At 44.8% G+C, this 25,502-nt stretch overlaps 1 protein-coding gene across 1 annotated transcript; it reads left to right on the top strand.

Annotated features, from left to right (window-relative positions):
- Window positions 1-46: 46 nt before the first annotated feature.
- LOC130881500 (BPI fold-containing family A member 2-like) lies at window positions 47-25,502 on the top strand. Its single transcript, XM_057781106.1, has 5 exons — window positions 47-216; window positions 1,281-1,433; window positions 3,654-3,735; window positions 4,474-4,537; window positions 25,444-25,502. The coding sequence occupies exons 1-5, from the start codon at window positions 47-49 to the stop codon at window positions 25,500-25,502; spliced, it is 528 nt and encodes a 175-aa protein (XP_057637089.1).

Raw genomic sequence — 25,502 nt, 5'->3', positions numbered from 1 at the left:
AATGAGCAGAGTTGCAAGGGCTGCAGGGAGGAATGACCAGAGGGCGATGGGCAGAGTTGCAAGGCTGCAGGAAGGAATGACCAGAGATCACTTATGGATTTTGTGCAGGGTGAAAATCAATGAACTGAACATCTTGGACATACAAACTTCCTCATCTTCTGATGGCAATGCCCTTAACTTGCAGCTGCCTGTCAGAGCAAATATCTCTGTGTTTCTGTGAGTATGTGCCCCTTGTATTTACGGGCTGGAGTGCTATGTAGCTGATTTGAGTATGCATTTAATTCCCAGCTACAGTGTCGCCTTTGGCCCAAGATTCCTAATTTGTAAAAGAGAGAAACATTTGAGGCCTAAAATATCAATCTTTAAAGTATTCTAGTGAGAACAAGCCATATTGCTTCTTTCAAAAGAATGTATATGTATATATGTTTCTTTCAAAAATATATGTATACATGTTTCTTTCAAAAGAATATACATGTAATGTGCTTTGCTGTGTGTGGTGCACGTATATCCTCATGTGTATGAAGCTTCACGTGTGCACTCACATGTGTCTTTGGAGACCAAAAGATCAACCATGAGTTTTTGTCTCAATCACTTGCCACATTAATTTTCAAGTTCATGTCTCTTAAAGAACCTGGAAATCATAGATATGCCATAGACCTAACGGGTAAGAGTAATATAATTTTAAACTTTTTCATTTAAAAGGAGAGGTAAAGGAAAATTGCAGTCAAGATCCTGTGCAACAGAAACTCTAGAGACCAGGGGTTTCCTTTAGAGAGAGCGCATGCCCAGCACATGTGACCCTGGCTTAAATCTCCAGTAATGGAGTACTTTGTAAATTAGATCCATCTGTGAAGCCATGAGCAGTGACATCCCCGGGTAGTTATTTAACCTCTCAATGCCCAGTACTGTTGATAAAATAGAGGGTGATTTCGCTCCTAGCAGTCTTGAAATAGTAGAATGGATTAAGCCATTCTATTAAAACCATGTAGAGTATTTTAAATGAGTGCCAAAAGGTAATCTGTGCTACAAAATAATAACAATTATTTTTGTTATTAGACATAGCCAAGGAAAAATCTTACACATGTTAAACAAGTATGGTATAGAGAAACCCTGAAGAAGCATGTAAATTTTGTAGAGAATATGTAACATGTTGACATCATCCAGATAATGTTGATATTGCCCATACATTCCCTGCACTGTGTCCACACAGACAGACGAAAACCAGGGAAACCTGAAAAGGCTTCTCTGTCTGTGTCTAGAGTCACTCTTGTTTTTTGCAGGCCTCTTCTTGGCTCCACAGTGGACGTCGCTGTTTCCTTGGACGTCATAAATTCACTCACTGTTCAAACTGATGCCCAAACTGGCCTTCCCAAGCTGAGCATAGGGCAATGCTCAAGTGATACCGACAATATCTCCATTTCCTTGTTGGGCAGGTAAGGCTCATCCACCCCAGCCAGGCTCTCAGGGGGCTTTAGGACCTCTGACTTTAATCCTATTCCTATACTTGGGAAGTAGCATCGTAAAATATACAATAGGTGCAGCCTCAAGTATCAACTCTGCCACAGCTATCAGCACTAATACCCTGCTATTGTTCAAAACTATTGACCAAGCTTTGTAAGTCCCTTCTTCATCTTTTGAAGCCTCCGTTTGCACATCCATGGGTCTGAACAGTAGAGATCTATACTTACCAGCTTCTGGGATGAAGACATGAGAAAATGCACATGTTAGCTTAGAGCCTGGAACATGCTAAGTTCTCAAGAACCATGAGATCTACACTGAGTCTATAGACTATTCCTTTCCATTGCTGAGGCAGGAGGATGAAACTTTCCAGCCATAATCATGCGTTTACCTATGGTACTTTCCCACTGAGTCAATGTACCTCATGCTTCTGAACATGTTAACATTACATCTACCTCCAGAGGGAGGCATTTGGAAAATTAGATGCTAGCATGGTCTTTGCTTGTCCTGAAGTAATCTCTACCCTCAGGAAAATCCCTAGAGTGGAATCTTGACATCCTAATCCTGTCATTTTCTATCACTGATTTCTATTGCTCCTAAAAAATTCACATCTTTAATTTTATATTTGGAAAAGTAGGTTTGGTTTAGGCAGGGATCGGAGAAAGTGATGCTACCCCATCTGGGAGAGGAAACATGGCCTGGAAGACAAGTGCTAGGGCTGGGAGAACAAGGTTAGGAACAGAGGGATGGCCTCTGTCCTAGTCTTGATAACCATGTCCCTCTACCAAAGATCTGATCTCTAAGACAAGACTATAGTTTTGGCATGAATACCCAAAGGCTTGGCTCCTGCTGGACACTTCCAGGTCAAGCAGCAGCAGCAGGAAACTATTGTTGCTCCGGGGGTCTGAATCCCCATGGCCATGAAGACTCTCATTACATGGTTCGACCCACACCCTCCTTAAAACACACTGGATTTGTGTGTGTGTGTGTGTGTGTGTGTGCTCAGATAGGTTTTATCCTACCTTAGGACCTCTGCAAGGAAGTGGTGGCTATGTAAAACACCTTTCTCCTTTCTCAATGCACTTTTCATTTCAAAGGGTCTTTGACAGATTCCTTCTTTTTCTTCTAAGAATAGTCTCTTAACCTTCAGAGAACTTGGACTTGGCCATGTTGTTATTGTGTGAACACATATTTTGAGACAGAGTCTCACTGTACAGCTCTGGTTAGCTTCAATCTCAGAGATCTGCCTCCTTCCATCTCTGAAGGATTAGGATCAAAGGTTGGTGACATCAGAACAGGTGTGACACTGTGTATTTAGCTGGACTTGTTCTTTGCTTATTTTGTGTTGGGAGAATGGGGTGTTCGTGTGTGGGCACCCATGCACATGTGTCAGTGGTTAGAGCTCATCAAGTAGACTAAGCCAGCTGAAGAATCTCCCCTTCTGTGTCTTCAGTGCTCTGGATCACTGTTAGCTATCACCTGGCCAGCCTTTCTTTCTTTTCTTTTTCTTTCTTTCTTTCTTTCTTTCTTTCTTTCTTTCTTTCTTTCTTTCTTTCTTCTTATACAACAGCTAGAGATTAAACTCAGGTCCTCATGATTGTAAGGGATATAATTTATAGACTAGTCTATCTTCTCGGCCACATTTTCTCATTATTGTAGTCAAAAATCTACTTAGTGTTAAGTGGGCATTATTCTGTGCCCCGGAGAACAATTTGGTGAAAACAAGCAGTCTCTCTGTCTCCCAGAACACATCCAGAGGGAAAATAAGGCAGGGGAGCATTTGGTCCCTTAGTGGGAAGCCCTACACCGCCCATCATACTTATCAGGGCACAAGAGGAGCAAACCCTCCTTTCAGTAAACACTCATAATAAGAACCTGAGGAGATAATGGCTGGATGAGAGATGAAGATGAGAGAAGGTAACCTCAGTGAAACTTGTTCAGGCCGGTGTTCTCTGTAAGTAGAGGCTGAGTGAATAACACTGTGCCAGGGCTGGGAAGAGCGTCCAGGCATTGAGGAAGCAGCTACTAAGGCGTGAGATGCTCAGGTGCTCAGTGATGGTCCATCCTGACATGGGCCACTGGGCAACAAGCTGGACTGAGACCACAGAGCAGAGCTGTGTGTCATCTGACCTCCTGAGGACTCTCTAGGCCACACCGAACTTTTGAGCAAGCTTTGCAAGTCCCTTCTTTTCCAGACGAAGCACCTTACTCAACAGATTGTTGGATGGAGTATCTGGTAGCCTTACAAACGTAGTGAGCAACCTGCTGCAAAACCAAGTAAGTCACCAGGTCTTAGTACCCAGAGCCAGGCCTGCTGGGGGCAGGAGAGGTATCCATGAGTGTGGCTGTGTACTCAGGACACTGTCTCCTATGAGGTGCTGAGTTCTCTTCAGGAGGTCGGTGGGCACCTCCTCTACCCTCAGTAGTTGGGCTACAGAGAGAGGAGGCAGAAGTCACAGATGCTGCCTTAAACTGTTTACCACATCCATGCTCCACCCGTGTGCACCACCCGTGTACATCACCCGTGTGCACCACCCGTGTGCGCCACCCGTGTGCACCACCCGTGTGCACCACCTGTGTATGCCACCCGTGTGCTTCACCCGTGTACTTTAAGCTAATGTTTTCCTGTAGTCACACACTTTTCATTTAAATGACTGTATTTAAGCACCCGTGAATGAGAAGCTGCAGGGAACTGGGAATTGGGGCTCCCCAAAGGCTTAAGCCTTCAGAGGATCTTGAATTTCCAGGTTCAAGAGTTCAAGGTTTAAACAGTCTGGGGTATAAAGGCCCTGGATGGCGGATGTTCAGATCTTGAACTTCTGACATTCTGAGGTGGTGGGTTCTCAGAAGCCTGGGACAGCTCTGATTCAGGCCATACAATCCCATAGTTCCAGATTGCTAAGGTTAACTGTTCCCAGATCCTGGAAATCAGCCCCTCTGGTTGGGGAGGGTGGGCAGTGTGTTCCAGCAAAGTCTCATCTGTTTTTCTTCTCCCTCCCCTTTTCTCCCTCTCAGTTATGTCCACTGCTCCAAGCATTACTCAGCAACCTGAATTTAAATCTTGCTCAAGACCTCCTCTGTAAGTCACAGCTTGGGGACTGGAGTGCCTTCCACGGGCCAAGACAACAGCTGTGGGTGTGCCCCTGCCAGGGACCTTGCATCCTGACCAAATTGGGCCTTTCACTTCTCTTCCCCTCATTGGGGCTTCTTTTGAGGCTTCAGCTCTCCATGATTGACAGGGTTGCTGGGGAAACAGGAATCAGGCACCCAGGGTGTCAGAACCTGGAGGTGATCCTTTTGTGGTTACACAGCCCGTCAGTGTCTTGTGTGGGCTACCTCATTGTGTCCTCAAGAGAGTCTGTATAGTGAGCCACTGTCATTGCCCACTGTAGATGAAAAGTGACACACTTGAAGTCACAGAAGTGACAGAGGAATGAGCAGGAGGGAGGTAACAAGTTGGGTGGGCCTCTGTTCAATTTCCCATGGCAAATAGTGAGGTTTTGATCATGACTTGGTTCTTTCAGCTAATCTGCAGTTGCCAGTCTCCCTCTGAAGAGGAAGGAGCCGACGGAGGGACGCCATGGCACTCCTGCTGGTATGGGCAGCGTCCTAGTCACTTTTCTGTTGCTGTGACGAAACAACGTGACCAAGGGAAACTATAAAAGAAAGCATTTATTTTGAGATTCAGGAGCCCAGAGGGTTAGAACTCATGACCATCAGACTGAGGAGCACAGCAGCAGGCACGGGGCATGGCATGGAGCATCAGCTGAGAGCTCATGTATTGAGACACAATCACTAGTTAGAGTGAGCTAACTAGGAGAGGCATGGTCTCTTGAAATCTTAATACCCATCTCTAGTGGCACACCTCCTGCAACAAGGCTGTACCTCCTAAACTTCCCAAACAGTTTATCTCACTGGGGACCAAGTATTCAAACACATGACTTATGGTGGCAGTTCTCATCAAACCCACAGGCAGACTCTGTCCTGTGCACAGCAGCCTGTCAGGAGCCAGGGCTATGCTCATTTTGTTTCTGTCACAAGACAAGAGAAATTGAGACACGATCCTGACTCCAAGATGAACTCTAATTTTGAGTTCACCCCAAACCTGAACCCACATCATGAACCCAGACGCAGCTGGTATCTTTGTTACCAGATGATTTATTTTCCTAGGAGGGTTTTCTGAACTTTGAGTACAGACACTTGCCCACGGCCTGCATCTGGATCCTGGCTTTGTGGGCATGGTTTCTACTCAGTCATTACCCATTCAGAGGAAGGGATGAGTAGGGGCCTGGGCCAGGAGAGAGAACAAGACCACAAATCTATACATTTCCCTCTCCTCTCCAAGGACTAATTCATGTGGTACTTCGGGAATGAGTGGATAGTTAGGCCAGGCTTCCTGGATCTACTCCGTGGCCAGTGACAGCCAGCTCTCGCTACTGCCGTAACAGCTAATGGGCGGATTGTTTCCATTCCAGGTTAGTCTCCAGTGGCTTCATCTGACCCCCTGTGGCATTTCTCTCTAGAAATTGCTACCACCACCTGCACACGATCTGCCTGAGCTCACCTAGAGGACCCTCCCAGACTTCCTTCTTCTCCTAGAACTCCCCACCCTTGCTATTCACCTCAGCATTAAAACCCTAACTGCACCCTGGTGTGCGGCTTGCTTCAGTACTTGCATTAGGAGTTGTTGGCAGGGTGTGGTGTGTGTGTGTGTGTGTGTGACATCGGAACTGGGTGGTGGTTCATTCTGACCCTGGAGACTGATGCAGAATGGGGACCACCCTGTCTAGTGAGATCCAGGAGCACAGAAAGACGGGCTCAGGCAGGTGGCTGTGGCCTTTCCTGCCTGTCTCTTCCAGAGGGGCCTCTCCACCCCTCTTTATCTCCAGGCTCACTTAACCCTCGCACAGCTACTCAGTTTCTGAGTGTCACATCCAGACTACAGGAATCTTAGTCTCCCTGGGGACACCTGAGATCCTGCGGACACACGGGGTTCTTGATTCCACCTTTGACAGGGAGGCTGCAACTAAAGAAGTCTTTATACTTCACAGCATCCTGATGGCAAGAGGAAGAAACTGAGGTTCACAGAGGCATTCGGGTCACACAGTGAGCAAGGGCCAGAGCTAGGATGACACTGACCCTCCTCTGCCGTTTATGGAGTCATGGTTTTGCCTTGACCATGAGACCAGGAGACCCCAGGAATGAGCTCACTCCTAGTCACCAAAGTTAAAGGCGAATTAGTGTGGAGGTCTGTATCTTTCTGAAGTGTTTTATATTACTTCCCCTGTGTACTATGAAAGAGATGAACACGTTCTCTGGAGGCAGAATTTGTGAATAATCCACCTCTACCAGGAAGCCCCTGTCTTGATAAGCTTACAACTCAGGGACAGCAACTACTACTGGTCTAGCCCTTGGTGTCAGGGTTTCTATGGTTTGAATCTGCATTGCCCCGCCTTCCCCCCCCCCCCACCATGGGCTCAAATGTTTGAACACTGAGTCATCTCCTGGCAAACCTGTGTTGGAGAACTTGGGCCCTTTGAGACCAATTCAGCAGGAGAGGGTTGCTGAGCACCTGTCTTCACAGTCATTTGCCTCTTCAGTTCCACTTCCTGCTACCTGATTTGTCAAGATGTGACTCAGACATGACAACTGGTACCCCAGCAGACTCTCCCCCTCCCCAGCTGCCATATCCTCCCCACCATGACAGACCTATATCTCTGAATCTGAAACCAAACCAACCCTTCCTGCATTGAGTTCTTTCTGTTAAGACTTTGACCACAGTGGCTAGAAAACACTTAATGCAGAGAATTAGTACCAGCGAGGGGGTCCACTTGTCTGGGAAGTCCGTTCATGTCTGTAGACCTTTGGAACTGAATTGTAAGAGATGCACAGAAGACTGCACTGTGGACTAGAGAAATGCCACGGATCTTTAAGAATGGTTTAATGCACTGTACGGATGGGAGTTGGGAAAACCTAAATGTGTCCTAAGAGTCTGCCTGAGGCTAAGGTGAAGAATTTTGGATTAATTCTGTTGACAAAGGAAATCTCAAAAACAGTATAAACTCTGTTGTGTGGTTTTTAGTGCTAACTCTAAAGATGTATAATGAAAAGGAGCAAGCTGAGCACAGTAAATTACAAATGAAAATTTTAAGGAGAAAAAGAGCACCAGGAAGTGGCATAGAGCTAAATTAAGAAATGAAATAAAGGTGACTCCATAAAAAAAACGGCCCATCCTCCTCAGCGCCAGTCACTGCCAGGAACTCTCTGTGTGTCTTGAGGCTCTGCTGCCATCTTTGACTGGTGCACTTCCCAAACCGCTCCAGCCAACACAGCAACAGCCCCAACTCTAACTGCCTACAGGGTCAGACCTCTGGGCGCCTGCCCTTAGGCTCCGCCCCTCGCGGTGCCTCACACAAAGCCCTCCCTGTGGGAAACCCAGCCGCTTTCCGCCCTCTGGTGGCTTCTATGCAAACTGCACCCTAGGGGCGAAGGTAGGAAGTTGGTGGATGTAAGGAGGGGCTGGTTTTCCCACACGCCTGAGGGATGTAGGACTCTTGAAGAAGTCAGATCCTGCAATTATTCATGGTCTCATCCTTTAATTTCGTTAACTTATTTACTTGTTCACTCATTTCCTTCCTGAAGCATTACCTGAGTGCTGTCTATGGCTTGATGTTCTTCCAAGGACTGTGGATATAACAGAGCAAAACAAAGTACCTTGTCTTCTTGTTGCTTTTATTCTTTGAACCTAACAGTCCAATGCTCACAACTTCTCCTTGGTTTCCTCTCTTACCTTAGTAGAAGTCTCCTGGCTTGCCACTTGTGTACGAAAAAGGCCAGTCCTTCTAATTTTTCCCCCCCGAGACAGGGTTTCTCTGTAGCTTTGGAGCCTGTCCTGGAAGTACCCCTTGTGCACTAGGCTGGCCTTGAACATACAGAGTTCCACCTGCCTCTGTTTCTGCCTCCCAAATGCTGGGATTAAAGGTGTGCGCCACCATAGCTTCTTCTGCTTCAGGCCCCTTACCCTTGATGGTCCTGAAATTGACTAAGTAGACATTGGTGCTTCCTCACTTCCTCTTTACCTCTGCCCCAAGGATTTTGTCGCAAACATACTCTGCCTTTTAGGTCCTTAATTTCTATGCTTTACTCTGCCTAGGATGTTTTTCCTTTCTGCTTTACTTTGTTAACTCTTGCCCATTTTCAGGTTTTACTTGCTAAGGGACCTTGAGGAATTCCTCAGCTCAAATTCTGCTCCCTTTTGAGATAGGGTCTTTCTTGCTTTGTAGAGCAGGCTGGCCTCTAACTCACTGAGGTCCACATGTTTCTGCTTCCCAAATGCTGGGATCAAAGGTGTGTACCACCACCACCTGGCCTGACCCCACCTTTTTTGTTTGCTTTTCTGTTTTTGAGACAGGGTCTCTCTTTGTAGTCCTGACTTCCCTAGAATTCAGTGTGTAGCCCAAACTGGCCTTGAATTCAGAGATCTACTTGCCTCTGCCTCCCAAGTTGCTGTGATTAAAAATGTACTTCAAGCCGGGCAGTGGTGGCACAGTCCTTCAATCCCAGCTACACAGGAGAAGCCTGTCTCAGAGGACCAAAATGAATTAAATAGATAGTAGTCAGACAGACAGACAGACAGACAGGTAGGCAGAGGAAGTGCACCACCACACCTAGCCCCTGGAGCCCTGTCTCAAAGGGGCAAAATAAACAAACAAATAAAAGAACAAACAAATGAATGAATAAATTATGTGCACCACCACACCTAGTCTCTGGAGCCCAGTCTTGAAGGACCAAAACAGACAGACAGACAGACAGACAGACAGACAGACAGACAAACAAGCAAAGGTGTGCACCACTCCACCTAGTCTCCCACTCACATTCTGAATTCTAAACTTAAAGTGTGTGCCACCACGCCTGGCTTCCAACCCTCTTACTAAAATTGTTAATAAACAAAGTCCAGTTTTCAATTAGCACTGTATTAGCACTGTAGGCATTTTTCTTGGATATTGGGAGGTATACCTCACTCTGCCATTCAGTCCACTCCACCCCATGTTTCTTTCCTATCCCCTGCTCATTCTAAGCTCCTTCCCTCTCTAGCTCCACCTCCAGCCCTTCCCCCACCCAGTCCCACCCAGCCTTCCTTTGACACTCCATCTGCTGTTGCTTCTTGCCTGGTGGTTTCATTGTGGTATAGACTGGAATTTCCTAAAAAAGCCACTTCTGTGCTGAAGAGTCTATAGACGGAGGATAGAGGTGGAAGGTTGACAGCCAAAATGATCACGGGCCATATCTATTTTCCTTAATATCTGCTCACCACCTACTTCTGCATATGACCTAAGATCCTTGTTGATGTGTTTGTTGTTGTTGTTTTGTTCTTGTTTGGTTGGTTGGTTTGGTTTGATTCTTTTGAGAGTCATGGAGCCTTCCTTGTTTCTTGGTAGTCTTGACTTGGGGAGGTAGGGTGCTTTATGGACAATGGTCCCCAAAGCTACCCCATGCCAGTGGCTTCCCAGTTCATTGTTTCACACTCAAGATGAACAAGAAGACACAGATAACTAGAAGAGAGAACTCCCATAATGGGGCGGGGTCTCAGGGGAGGAATCCTGCAGGGCTGCCTGCCAGGTGATATTTTGTGGATCTAGGGTGGGAACTGGATGGAGACTGGGGTCATCTTTGTTGGGATTGGCCAGTTTTGGATGCCTGGAAGAAGCAGAATAAACTCCATTTTGAGAAAGAACTCCATTTTAGACAGGACCTAACTAAGGGGGCGAATGTAGCTCAGCAAAGTCATAAACATTCCCAAGAAACTGTGCCAGCCCTGGTCAAAGCGACCCCACCAGGGTGCCGAAACAACATCTGTTTACATCTGCTTGCTTCAACCGTTCTTGTAGGTACCTGATTAACTGCTGTTTTGAAATTCCTCTATACCCCAACCAAGGAACTCAAAAGTTGTATACTTTTACCCAATTCCAAAACGCCAAGACTTGTGCCACCCCCTCCACCCCCACTCCCACTTTGTGGGTTTTCCCCTTTAAACGCCTCTTTCCCTGAAGCCTCAGGGCTGTTGTCCCCCACCCACTGCAGGGGCCTGTAGGATTATGGTTCAAGCTAGCTTGCTTTCATCGGATGCTGGCTTCATGGAGGTCTTATTTGGGGGTTCTGTGACATAGGCAAAACAGCCTCACAGGGTGAGCTGATGTGGGGTGACAGACATATGTGGTTTCACCAGCTCATGACACATTATGATCTCTGCCTTGCTTCCTAAGGGAAGCTAACTCTCTTCTCGTTATGAAGATTGAGATGTCAAAACTGTATTAACTTGGCAGACCAATAACCTGATCATGGATACAAGATCAACTCAAAAAAATCAGTAGCTCTCCTATGTACAAATAATAAAGAAGCTGAGAGGAAAATCAGAGAAAAATCACCTTTCACAATAGGCACAAATAACATAAAATACCTTGGGGTAACACTAACCAAAAAGGTGAAAGATCTATTCGACAAGAACTTTTAGTCCTTGAAGAAAGAAATTGAAGAAGATACCAGAAAATGGAAAGATCTCCCATGTTCTTGGATAGGGAGGATCAACATAGTAAAAATGGCAATCCTACCAAAAGCAATCTATAGATTCAAAGCAATCCCCATTAAAATCCCAACACAATTCTTCACAGACCTTGAAAGAACAATAATCAACTTTATATGGAAAACCAAAAAAACCAGAATAGCCAAACAATCCTATACAATAAAGGAACTTCCGGGGGCATCACCATCCCTGACATCAAGCTCTATTACAGAGCTGCAGTAATGAAAACAGCTTGGTACTGGCATAAATATAACACCAGTTATAACACAGACACTGAGAGCAACAATAAATAAATGCAACCTCCTGAAACTGAGAAGCTTCTGTAAAGCAAAGAACACAGTCAATAAGACAAAAAGGCAGTCTATTGAATGGGAAAGATCTTCACCAACCTCACATCAGACAGAGGACTGATCTCTAAATATATATAAAGAACTCAAGAAATTAGACATAAAAATTCCAAATAAGCCAATTAAAAAATGGGTACAGAGCTAAACAGAGAATTCTCAACAGAAAAATCCCCAATGGCCAAAAGATACTTTAGGAAATGTTCAACATCCTTAGCCATCAGGGAAATGCAAATCAAAATGACTCTGAGATACCATCTTACACCTGTCAGAATGGCTAAGATCAAAAACACCAATGACAGCTTATGCTGGAGAGGATGGAGAGTAAGAACACTCATCTATTGCTGGTGGGAGTGCAAACTTATACAACCACTTTGGAAATCAGTATGGCAGTTTTTCAGAAAATTGGAAATCAACCTACCTTAGGATCTGGCAATACCACTCTTGGGCATATACCTAAAAGATGCTCAATCATACTACAAGGACATTTGTTCACCTATGTTCACAGCAGCATTACTTGTAATAGCCAGAACCTGGAAACAACCTAGATGCCCCTTGGCTGAAGAATGGATAGAGAAAATGTGGCACATTTACACATTAGAGTACAGCAGCAAGTACCTGAATTACCTGGGACTTAATTACTAAGAAATTTAGTTAATTAATTAAGAGCAGCACATTCATATATAGAGAAGGATTGTGTTGGCCAGAATATCAAGGAACCTGAAGCTTACAGGCAGTCACAAGCCGTGAACACAAACCAGAGAAGTCTCTGCTCCTGGACAGTAGGCAAGTACACACATCACCTCGTAGGCCCGCCATACATGCACAGGCCTGGGAAATAGCCAAGTTGCCGCTGGCGGGCCCACCAAAGGAGTAGTTCCACTATGGCGGGGTTTTGGAAAACAAAACAAAACAAAAAACAGCTTAGTAGGTGAAATCAAACTAGACGGGTGGGAATGGGAGAACTTCTGGGCCCGCAGCACCTTTTGAGCCGGTCTCAGTATGCATGGAGTCAAAATCCATGTGGGTTCCAGGTGTAGGAGAATACAATAAAGTAGTCCCACACTAGCTCAGAATGGAGTATCATAAAGGGTTCTTTATTTAGGGGTAGACTCACAGATCGACAGTCCTCTGCACAAGCAGGGATCAGGAACCAAATCCAGCAGCCAAGAGGGTGCAAACATTTCTACAACTTTTATATAGTACATGTGACCATGCCCAGAGTGTGCCAGTATCTTAAAGGCTATTGGCTGAAGGAATTCCCACAGCATGCATATTGATATCACTGCTTTTGTCTGTGGAATTTTTAACCATGTCTGTAAAAACTAAAAACCTGGTGGAGATCACCCCTTCTCCCTGCTTCTTCACCTAAGAAATAAAGAACATACATAGCTAATGTACTGAGTTGTTTATTTCATTTGCTCTCAGATCCAACTGGCCAGGTTTTTACCTGCTATTAAGGCATCTTAGCTGAACCCTGAGGGGTTTAATGGAGCTCAACCCCAAAATAACCCTTGATATTGCTCAGCCTTGAAGCAGGGGGAGGGGCTCAGTCTTGCCTCAACTGAATGTGCCAAGCTTTGTTGACACCCCATGGGAGGCCTTACCCTTTCTGAGGAGTGAGAGAGAGGAGGAGAAACAGGGTGAACTGTGGTTGGTATGTAAAATGAATAGAAATTTTTTTAAAAAAAGGAAAAAAATCATTGTCACGATTATCCCCAGAGTGCTGGAGAACTCTGGATTTTATTGTCTCATATTGTTCAACCCCAAGTAAGAAGCTCTTTGCGCACTCATGAACATGGACTAGAGTTGAGACCATAACTCAGAGGGCCACTTGTACACTGTAACTAGTACAAACCCAGTAACTAAGGAGTCAAAATCACACTGCCCCTAAATCAGGCCCAGTACCCAGGGGCACCTTTATACTGACCAGAGAGTAAAATCAGATCCAAACTGGTGACCACACGCAGAAAGCAGGGTTTATGAAATGCCATGGGGATGCTCAAACACTGACTTCAGTGTAGACCCAGGACACAGATGATCCACCATGCTGTCCCTAGTGTAGTTCAGGTACACAGGTTCTTAAGTGTTCCGAGGCAGCATGATTGCTGACCCCTACCCGCAGGCTCACCAATGAGACAGCCTGTCATATGTCCTCATTAACGTGAAATACCTAGGGTCTGCTGGAATGCTGACACTAGGGTAGACCCAGCAGAAACTGGACCAAGGCTGAGTGTGCTAAATACTTTATTGTTTAATTCTCCGTGCTATCATAGGCCAAGCCAGCAGAGGGCACACATGCTCTAGTCATGTCTCTTGGGCCAACCTTATAGTAAGCACTCTTTGCTTCATGTCCACCAAGGTAGTGGTGACTGTTTTAGTTACTCTATGGCACTGACGGGCACTCTGTCTTAAATTGGGTGGAGGCTTTGTAGAAGCTGTCTTACGTAGTCTGTTAGGATTAGCAGCATTTAAAGCAGGGAAAAGACAGCAGTGCCTTATGTATGCTTCTCCAGGGTTTGGGAGGGGGCGGCCGGCCTACCTTTCCTGGTCCACAGCCCTGTCCCTCCTCTTATCTGGCCAGTCTGCTTGTCTCACACATGTACTAGCCTCCATTTCCACCTTCCCCAGTGTTCCAGGCTTTGCTGCCTTACCCTGTAGTCTCTCTCTTAACATCAGCCTCACTGCACTGTATGTGAGCATCTTATCAGCTTCCCCAGAAGCATTTTCCCCTACCGCCTACCAAGAGGCAGCTCCTGCATCCAGATCAGCATGTGGTGTCCTCCTAGATACCGTGGGACACTGGACAAGAGTGTACTAAAAGGAGCGTCTCACATGCTGGCATCAGCGAAGACCCTCTGGGTATTGGGCCTGCACTGGAGGGCAGCATCCGGGCAGCCCCATGGAGATTTTCTTCTGGTGGAAGTACAGGAGTGGCGCTGTGGGCACTGGAATGCCCTTGAAAACAGTTCCTGGCAGCCTCCTGTACACTGGATACCTGGGAGCATCATGTGGAAGATTGCCTGAGTACTCACCCTTCACTCTGATTAGCTTGAGTGTGGTCACACAGGTACTGGGTGTTCACTAGCGCCAGTTCAGGCCCCCTCTCCACAATGGCTTAGGGTCTCAGCTACAGTCATCTTTGTGGATTCCTGGGAATTTCTCTAGTGCCAGGTTTCTTGCTAGCCCCATCATAACTAGGAGACAGTTTTCAAGTAAGCTCCTGGGAAATGGTCTGCACTATAAGGCAAGAAGGATCTCGTCTGGTCTTGCCTTGGTTCCCTGGTCTACCATCTGTGTCAAATAATGAAGCGTGCAGAACATAATGTCAAGACAGGCAGAATTGTTTTCAGAATAGGATAAGGCTCTCTCAGGGGTGTGAGAGAGAGTGCAATGGCTGAAGGGACCATTGTGGAGGAAGATATTCTTGAGGGCTGAGAGTGGACACCAGTCAGAGAGACCATTGTGCTGACCTACATGTTGAAGTAGACTTTGTCCTAGCTCCCTAAAGTCTCTAGAACAGAACAGCTCTCCAGAAAAATGTTTCCTGTTCAAGACCTTGGCAGGCCCATTGGAATGAACTTTGAAAAGGTGGGACAATGTGAGCCTTTGTTCTTTAACAGAAAGCCTCTGCTTTCTGGCGGTTCAGAAAAGCTTGTTTCCATGCAACACCTAATATGTAATTCGGATTTGGATTTTCTTTTTAGAAACAAAATCACGTAACAGAGAAGATAAAAAAAAAAAGAATGAAAACAAAAATCTCTGAGGACTCAAGCTACCCCACAAAGCTCAGTCAGCATCCTCACTTTCAAAGTGGGCTACCATTTTAGAGAGGTGGCTCTGCCAATGAGAACTATCGACTACAATGCAGACTTTCACTGTACCATTCAAATGGATCAGCTGCTAAGACGTTGGCTCTTCCTTGTAACTTGACATAGGGTACAAATGCCAGCTCTCCTTAGGATCTTTACGATCTGTCCACTCCTCCCTTTCTAGGTACCTTGCACTCGCTCACCATCTTAGCATCCTCACTGCGTTCCACCCTGTGCTCGCTCACATTCTGTCCTCTCACACTGTTCTTTCTCTCGTTTTTCCCACTACTCTCCTGCTTCCCTAGCCCTAGGCTTGTCCTGTCTGCTTTTCTCTCCACTCTGGACTCCTCCAGACTCCTCTGGCTGTTCTCTCTATGATACACACAATACAAACCTTCCCCGTAATGGAGCAATCATGTTGACAGTCGCGATACTGTACCCTCTCACATAAATCCAGTGCGGAGACCCAGGAGGAGCCCAGATGGATGCCTCTCAAAGGTGCTCAGACTCTTCCAGTCGAACCAAGGCACTGATTTGGCTCCTTGGGGTTTGGATCAATTGTTTCTGCTGGCTTCTGATACCAATCATATTCTATTCCAGAGTTTAGCACTTGCCTCTTGAGTGGCTTCTTCCCCCACCTGGTGTGAGTGTCACCTCAGAACTGCTTGCTCTGTCCATGATGTGGACAGTGATGCCCCTCATTTGTGATTTGGGGCACATCTGACAAGTCTCTCGGTTCACTTGGTGATGACCCAGACTGAAAGTCACCAGGGCCCTAACCTTCTCTCTGCTGTCCTCCTCTGCCTTTCCACCTGCTGCCCCTTTCCTAAATTCCCACACTTCCTTGTTCTGCTCCTGGCCCCCTCCCCACCTGTCTCTCGGCTCCGAAGCTTTTTCTACCCCTTTCTTTCCTGCTGGAGTCTAAACTCCACGGGTTCTCAATCTCTTCCCTCCTGGAACTCATCTTTTACTAACGCCTCACTGTCTTACTACAAACTGCTTGGCTTATCATTTGATTGCCAAAAATATCACACTTAATTCCCAAATTCTAATAGATTGTAACAATATCTGCTGTGGCACAAGCAAACAATCCCAAAATTTGTTATCTTTAAAGTTTCTCTGATCTCCACTCTCAAATATCTCTAACCTTCTTCGCTCTCCTTGCTCTAGTCTCTCCCTCTGATCACTAAATTCAGTTTCTATAAAGACTCAAATGCCTTTTGGGTACAGATAATATTAAAAATCATCACATGCTATACTGCTTCATTTTAAAAATCTGGCAGTGGTATTCGGTTATGGTCCTCCCTCTTCTTATTCAAGCATGCTTGTTTATAACTTCCTCCGAATGTCTGTCCTTTGTACGGGAGGTGACCTGGCTGTATGACAAGAAGAAGGAGTGCAAACCAGAACAGCACAGGGAAAGACATCATGTGTTTCAAAATAGTTAAAAAGTAAACTATTTCCCAATAGGGATTACAGCACTTTACCTTATACTCCCTTTCAAGGCTTTTATGGGCTCGATATACTTCCCTCTCTTCTATCTCTAAAACAATTGTTAAAGTATAAACTTTAACTCAATATTTGCAAGAACAGTGAATAAAGTTTCTGTATCTCAGAATTTGTAAGTTCATTGGGCATGGTTTTAAAAATATCCTTAATATCTGTGAGGAAATTAACTTAAAACTTGAAACAGAAAGGGTTGATATTTAAAAATCTATAGCATATTGTAGGTAACTTGGATTTGACCTGTTTAAGAAAACATAAGTTTTTTAAAAGAAAAGTAGGGTGCACCTCGGAGTAAATAACCATCATGTAACTTGCTGCCATCTTGGCTGAGGACTTCATCAGGATGGAAGCAGCCATGTGGCTGGCAGCCATATTTATTAAGGTTAAAGTGAGGACATGGCATGTGACTTCACTGCCATCATGGTTAAGGTGACCACATGGTATAAACAAACTAGAACAACAATATTAAAACTTCTAGGTCCTACTGAGCACTCTGCTCACCCGTGTATCTATTTCTTTAGTCTAAAGCTTAAACAGCTGGCCTCCAATCCATTTTAGAATAGGATGGACAAGTATATAATGATCATTCCCTCAGAGAAAAAACAGATTAGGACAGATCATGACCAAGGCTTATAAAAAATAGGACATTAAAACAACATATGTTTGATATTAATACATTCCTAAAGCTATAAAACTTTACTCAGGGTTAAAAGAAACTGACATAGGAATGTATGTGTAGCCACACATGTCTTTCCTAACTGTGTTCAATACCAGGCTTCTAAAAAAAGTACAAGTTCTAGATAAGGAACATGTTTGATTAATAAGGCTTATGAATTTCTAAGGTTCATCAAGGCTAGAAAAACCCGACTTCACAATGTATGGCTAGTCTCTTTGTCTTTGCTATTATTGTTAATCTTTAGCTATTTGGATAAACTGGATCACACAAAATCTCTGAAATTCTGCAAAGGTACAAGATTGATGGATCAGGAAAAGAAGGCTCCCAGTCTCTCTGTGGACTGTATTTAGGGATCAATGTTTTGTTTTGATACTATGGATCTAATCTAATCTAGAGATAGATGGAAATTTACAGAGTAACAAAACTGTAAAATATAAATGCTATAAAAGCTACTGACCTGTTGTAAACTGGTGAAGATAATTAAGACACAAACACCTTATAAATAATCAGATTCCTTCATGTGTAGTCATGCTGTGTGTAATTCTCTTCGAAAGACAAGCTTCAAACAATAAGCCTTCTGAATATGTTGTCTAGGTTAAGCCTGAAGCAAGTAAATAAAAACAAGTAAAGCTTATTATAGAAAGAGCTGCGGGCTGTGTTCCTGCCACCCAGCTCCCAGCCGCCTGGCTAGCTTATGCCCCAAAATAACAACACACAAACTGTATTCATATAAACACTGCTTGGCCCATTTCTATTAATGTGTGTAGCACCACAAGGTGGTGACTTACCAGGGAGATTCTAGCCTACGTCCATCTTGGTTCAGAGCTTCATCACATCTGCCTTGGAGAGCAGAGGCATGGCGCCTGCGCTCACTTCCTCTTCCTCCCAGCATTCTGTTCTGTTTACTCCACCCACCTATGTTCTAACCTATCAGGCCAAGCAGTTTCTTTATTAATTAACCAATGACCTTCCTCCATCAGTTTATTTCAAATCAGGTATACTTAATAGATTAGGTGATAGCCCTCAAACCCTCAGAGAGATCTGCTGAATACAGCATTTAAGGTGTTTAATGGAAAAGGTTTCCCATGATAGACAGAAATACCAGCTTCTCATCGCAGCAGCCAAGGCTGTCTCCAAAGAAATGTTCAGCAATGGACTCCGCCCGGAGCTTGCTTCAAGTGTGGTAATGCTGACCACTGGGCAAAGAAGTGCTCCATGTCTCACACAAAATCAGGGCCCTGCCCAAACTTTGAGCACTGTTGGTTTGACCACTCAACTTTCCCTTGCCAAGGTGGGTCAAGAACTTTCCCAAGTTCTTACCCCACAGGAAAATCCTTCAGACCTTCTGGGTCTGGCATTGAAGGAGTGATGCTGCCCTGTGTGGCCGTGACAGGCTTCATGCCATCCTGCATGAGAGCCAAAGGCTGATGGCCTCTTCCCCCAACAAAGCCACTAAAACACCAAGAAGCCACCCAGGCTGGCTGTTTATGTGGTGGGTAGGTCTCTGATTATTTCAGTTGATACAGAGGCTTTTTGGTTTATACTTCCTGCCTAAATTTAGCTTTCTCAGATCTCAGTGATTGCTTGATGGAAAACCTAAGTTTTATAAGACTCAGAAACAGCAGGACAGCCATGGCCAGCTCCACTCCTCAAGGTGGCTGCTGCCTACTCTGTCTATTTCATATGTAAAAATCAGACCTTGTTTTCCTTAAGTCTTCTTCCGCTGAGAAAGGCAAACTTAGACATGTTTACCTTCCTGTTAGGTTTCAGGCTGAGAAAGAAAACTTCACAAAACAGGTTTAAATGTAAAAACGAACTCATGCTACCATGCTGTTTTAACTAACAAAATTTACTTTTTACTTGAAAGCACCAGTGTCTGAACAAGATACACCAAGGCCAAGTTCTCAACACAAAGATGTCTTAGTATTCAACAGTATCCTAAACAAGTAGTCTTTAACACTAGTGAAGGAATGGACGTGAAGTTTAAGTGAGAGCAAGGAAGAAGAAAGAGAGCTTCTGTGCCCTATATAAAGGTTTCAAAAAGAATGTGTGGTTGAGATTAGAGGTGTGTTATCCCACCTCAGTGATCTGGGTTAGAAGTGAATCGTCCCACTTGAAATGATCCAATTAAACAACAACAAAAAAAAATCACTAACAGGTGTGCCCTACCAAATCTGGCTCTAGCTAATTCCAGATGTAGCCAATTTGACAACCAAGAAGAGATATCACACACTCCATATTCTGTATATGAAGGTCAGATGAAGGGGGATTGAAAAAATTTATCATGTATAGAAAGAGGATGGCAGAGCCAAAAAAATCAACATCTGTCTAGCACAGATGTGGACTGTAACCGTGCACTGCCAGGTCACTAAATGTCATTGGGGATTGGTGAGTAGGTCTGCTCTAAAGAATTTGACTGCTCTGAACTCCCAGAAGAGCAGAAAAAGTAAAGAAAAGCTGTCAGTGAAGTGGCTGAAGATAGCCAGTGGCCAATTAGTACTTCCTGCCCCAGGGCTCTAGCTCTAAGTCTTTTGGCTCAATATTCATCACTGCTATCCTCCTGTTGGTCCTTGGAAACCCTGCTTAATCCATTCAAACTATTCTCAACTTTCACCATCATAGAAGTTCCTTTTGCATGCTAGACACAACCCTGCAGAGAAGCAAGAGCCGAGCCACCAAAACAAACGGGTCAAAGTGAAGGAGCAGTTCATGTGTCAATGTGGTTATAAACTTGGGCGTGGGAACACCGAAAGTGCTGACCTCTTTAGCATTGCTATGTGTGTCCTTCCTCCCTTCACAATTCTGTGATGTTGTAGTTAAGCATCTGCAAGGGGCCAGCCACTGTTCGAGATTCTAAGACGACCACCATGAAGAACACCTACAAGGCTCTCTGAGTCCCAGGGATTTTGTTCTATTCTATCTAACTAATCATGAATGGAAAAATTCAAAGCCTATGACATTTTAGGAAGTGTTTGATATTTTAGGAAGACAGAGCAGGAGGCTATGAGAATAAGAGGTTTGGAACTGAGAAGTCGACAGAGACAGAAGCAGTTCGAGGATGGGAACTTCCAGGTGAGCCGTAAAGGGCAACACAGAAGGAGCTGTGCTAGGGCACAGGTGGAGGTGAGAATATTAGAAGGGTATGAGGCAGGAATGAATGGGTTTTCTTGTTTAAGCAAAGAAAGAAGACACAGTGGCTGGCATATAGAGGGGCTCCACAGTGAGAGGACATTTTACAAGCATGATGTTGGAGGAGGCTCTCTAAGAGGGGCTGGCTCTGTTCCTCTCATGGGTCATGTACTCATTTGTGACTTCTCTGTGACGCTTAGACTCTTCTCAGATGTTGCAACTCAAAACTCCTCGGAATGATGCGCCAGAGCTTGGGACATGACTTAGCCGAAAAATTTCTAGCCATGCAAGCGTGAAGACCTGAGTCTGAGTCCCAGAACGTCCATCAAAAGTCAGGATGGTGTTATACGCTTGTGGATCCAGTGCTGGGGAGTGAAGTTAAGAGGATCCCTGGGGCTAACTGACCAGCCAATCATGAACACTCAGTGAGTCATGGGTCAAATGAGAATCTATCTCAAAATTAAGGTGGATGGGACCCAAGTACCAACTCCCAACATTGATATACAGTCTCCATGTGCACACCTATCCACACATTAACACACACACACATAACACACCTGCACACACATGAACACATACACACCATCCATTGTCTTCTGTGGTTTCCTTTTCTTCATAAACCCCATTCCTGTGTGACTTACTACAGTCTCAATGCTCATTTCTGTCTCACCCACTAGAATGTGGGCATGTTCAGACAGAAGATGCTATCTGCTGATTTACATCAAGTGCCAGGATGACTTTCAGAGTCATAACCTGGTAAGGGGAAAACAATTGAAACATTTGTTGTAGTAAATGCTAGTGTGCCAAGTGCTATGGAAGCAGATGAGCGAGCCCTGCAGCCATTACAGGGTCTTTAGGAAGCTTTACTGAGGTTGTAGCTTACTGATAAGGATCCAGTGTCTCCCTCCTTCAGCAGCTACATGGCATCTCTCTAACTCCGCCTACCCTTGCTCTATATCTCTTCCAGCGTGGCTATACTCTGTCCTGCTATAGGCCGAAGGAGCTTCTTTATTAACCAATGGCAATAAAACATAAGCATAGTGGAGGCTGCTCATTCGTTTCTGGCTGCCCAGACTTGAATAACACATAGGAACTCTATTAATTACAACGCTGCTTGGCCAACAGCTTAGGCTTCTTGTTAACTAACTCTTACATCTTAAATGAATCCATTTCTATTATTCTGTGTATCACCACAAGGCTGTGGCTTACCAGGTAAAATTCCAGCATCTGTCTCCCTTGGCAGCTACATGGCATCTCCCTGACTCCTCCTATTCTCTCTACATCTCTGTTTGGATTTTCTGCCTGGCTTTACTATATTAAGCCATTGGCCAAAAGCAGCTTCTTTATTAACCAATGGCAACAAAACATATTCACAGCATACAAAGGGTAATTCCACATCAAAAAAGAAAAAGGGTTAGGAGATGGTTCAGTAAAGTGCCTGCCTTGCAAGAGCAAGGAACTGAGTTTGAGCCCCAGGACCCACATAAAAATGCTGGTTGTGTGGGCATGTAATTCTAGTGCTGGGTAGGCAGGAGCAGGAGACTCTTTGCATTTGATGGCCAACCAGTCTAGCCTAATCGGTGAGTTCCAAGTCAATAAGAGGTCCTGTCTCAAAAGAGGCAATAGCATTCCTGAGGGTGACCCCCTGATATCGTTCTCTGGCCTCTAGTCACATGAACATATACATGCATACACACACACACCCAACACACAGGTACCCCCTCCATACGTAAACATGCATGTATTTTAAAATACAGGAAAGGAAGAAGTTAAGACATCTGAATTTGCAGATGGCATGATTCTATAATTAAAAGACCCTGACAATGCCACTTGGGAACTCTCAGACCTGACAGAGACTGTCAGCAAAACAGCAGAATACAGAGTCAACATAATAAAAACCAGCAGCTGTTATTATATATATGCCAATATAGAACTTCTGTATATGCCAATAAGAAACTTGCCAGGAAAGAAACAAGAGAAAATAACCCCATTTGCACTAGCTTCAAATAAAATTTTCAGAAATACACCCAGGCGTAGAAGTAAAAGACTTCTACACTGAAAATATAACACACTGAAGAAGACGCTAGAAGACAGAAAGATGGGCAGATAACATTATGAAATGTGTAACAGAAGTTTACAGATTCAATGAAATTCTCAACAGTTAGATGAAATTCTTGAGAAAAAAAAAGGATCCTAAAATCCTTATCGAAGCACAAAAGACCCTGAACAGTCGAACAATCCTAAGCAGAAGGAGAAATGCTGGAGCTATCTCAGTACTTGATATCAAATTATACAACAGATCCATAGTAATCAAAACAGCATGAAGCTGGCAAAAAAAACAAAACAAACCAAAAAACCCAGACAAATAAACCAAGGGAACAAATGTAACAAACAAACCCACAGTTAGAACCACCTAATCTCTGACAAAAGGTGTCAAAAATTATGCATTGGAAAAACAACAGACAAAACAAAAAAGGGAAAAAAATTATTTTTACCCACTAGTGCTGAAAACACTGGATAACCATGTGTAGAATAATGAAACTAGGTCCCCTTCTCTCACCCAGCACAAAAATCTACTCAAAGTAGATCAAATGCCTTAAAGTCAGGATCTGAAACTTTGAAATCACTAATGGAAAGCATAGGCAAACACTTCAGGACTAGACAAGGACATTATGCAGAAATTAAAAATATGGTTACACAGAGTTAAAAAGCTTCTGCAAAGCAAAGGACACCATCTCCATTCCCACAGCCAAGATCCAGACCACCCTGCCCTTCCCCATCTCCTCTCCCACAGCCCAGACCACCCTGCCCTTCCTACTGCGCTTCTCCACATGGGACAGTTGGTAGTTACTTCATTTGTTGTTGCTTTCATCTTATTCTTATACCTTCACTGGAGACTCAGGAGTAGAGTGTCCCTTCTCTGAACCAGGCTTTGTGTGTGCCACGTGGTTGACATAGGTGGCAGGGAGGAGAGAGGTGTAATAAAAAGGTTGCTTGTTTGTTCCCCACTTATTTGTTCCCAGCTGCACAGATTCACAAAATAACCACACAGAAACTGTATTAATTAAATCACTGCTTGGCCTATTAGCTCTAACTTCTTAACCACTAGCTCTTACATATTAATTTAACCCATTTCTAATAATCTGTTTATTGACACGAGGCTGTGGCTTACCGGGTAAAGTTCCGGTGTCTGTCTCAGGTGGGGCTACATGGCTTCTCTCTGATTCCACCTCCTTTCTCCCAGCATTGAGTTTAGTTTTCCCCGCCTAGCTCTGTTCTGCTCTGCTCTAGGGCCAAAGCAGTTTCTTTATTCATTAATGGTAATCACAGCACACAGAGGGGAAATCCCACATCAGGGAGAGGTGCTCCAGCACTCACATAGAAGCCAGAGACAGAGCTCCAGATTCAGGGAGAGACTCTATCTCAAAAAACAAGGTAGAAAGGAGTTGAAGATACTATGCATCAATCTCTGACCTTCCCAGGCGCAAGGTGGATACACAAAGAAGTGTATGTACACCTACACACACACACACACACACAGACACACACACACACACACACCATGCACACAGGGGCGGGGGCAGAATGAATCAATTTTATCCTTGTCAAACTGCTTGAAAACCAACCTCCCTAGACACAAGTTTTAGCATTAGGTCGAAGAACAGCCTTAGGGGTTCCAGAATAATTCTGGTACCAGGAGCCACATTTTAAGCTAAGTGTGTGTTCAAAGATAAACCGAAGTAGTCATCATATTTTCAAAGTGCCACCCCTCCTTTAAAAAAAAATAAGGATAAAAAACCAGTGCTGAAGAAAGCTACTTAGGAGCTGGAGAAGTGTGCCTGCATCAGGTCTACAACTGTCCAGGTGTGACAGCCTCTGAAGGGGCTGGCATCTTTGGCAGGTCTGGAGAAGGGAGAGCCCTTTTGGGTAGCAGTCTGGCCAGAGCCTGGCTGGAAGCTTGAGCTGGTTTCTCTGCCTCCCAGGTCCCTCACTCAGGTACCATGGAATGGTAGAGAGAGCTAGCTAGGCTCAAGGAAGGAGCGCTACCATAATAGCAGCGCCCTCTAGGGAGTTACTTATGAAAAAGCATCCCTTATCTCACATTATCTTCTCTTAGAGCAACCAGAATGCAATGTTGCACTGGTCAGTCAACTTGTGGTCTTCCTATGGGTCTCAGGTCAAATTCATGTCCCCAGAGAAGTCTTTCCCCAACATCCTCACTGGATAAATCTCCCTCTGATGTAGGTGGGTCATCTTTCTATCTGTTGTTTCATTGGTTAAGTAATAAAGAAACTGCCTTGGCCCCTTTAATAGGACAGAAAATTAGGTAGGCGGAGTAGACAGAACAGAATGCTGGGAGAAAGAAGCCGAGTCAGGAGTCGCCATGATTCTCCCACTCCAGACAGACGCAGGTTAAGATCTTTCCTGGTAAGCCAGCTCGTGGTGCTACACAGAATATTAGAAATGGGTTAGATCAATATGTAAGAGCTAGCCAATAAGAGGTTATAACTAATGGGCCAGGCAGTGTTTAAAAGAATACAGTTTCCGTGTAATTATTTCGGGGCATAAGCTAGCCATGCGGTCGGCTGGGTGCCGCGGACGCAGCCCCGCCACTCTTATTACAACATCCCTCCCTGTGCTACCCTTCCTCATTCCAACCTCCTCCCCAAACAGGCCACACCTCCAATCCCATCCAGCTGCAGTGACATTTGAAGACTGTCAGTCTGTCTCCATGTGAGCAGGCCCCATGAGGACAAGGACCCTGCCTGGCCTCTCACCAGAATACTGAAAACAGCACCTAATGACTTTACCACCTCCACCCAAGAAGTTACATTCTCATTACTGGTAGTCTTTATATGCCACTTATTCCTCGTGTCTCAGGCGCTATCCTGGGACACCCACGCTTTCTGACATTTGTTATGCTGTTCTGGTCTACAGATGAGGAAGCTGAGTCTCCGGTAGATACGAACAAGGATGCAGGAGATGAAAGTCTGTGA

The sequence above is a fragment of the Chionomys nivalis genome, chromosome 9 (assembly GCF_950005125.1).
Source record: "Chionomys nivalis chromosome 9, mChiNiv1.1, whole genome shotgun sequence".
Classification (NCBI taxonomy): Eukaryota; Metazoa; Chordata; class Mammalia; order Rodentia; family Cricetidae; genus Chionomys; species Chionomys nivalis.
The sequence above is the reverse complement of the archived record's forward strand: the minus strand, read 5'-3'. Positions and strand labels throughout refer to the sequence as shown.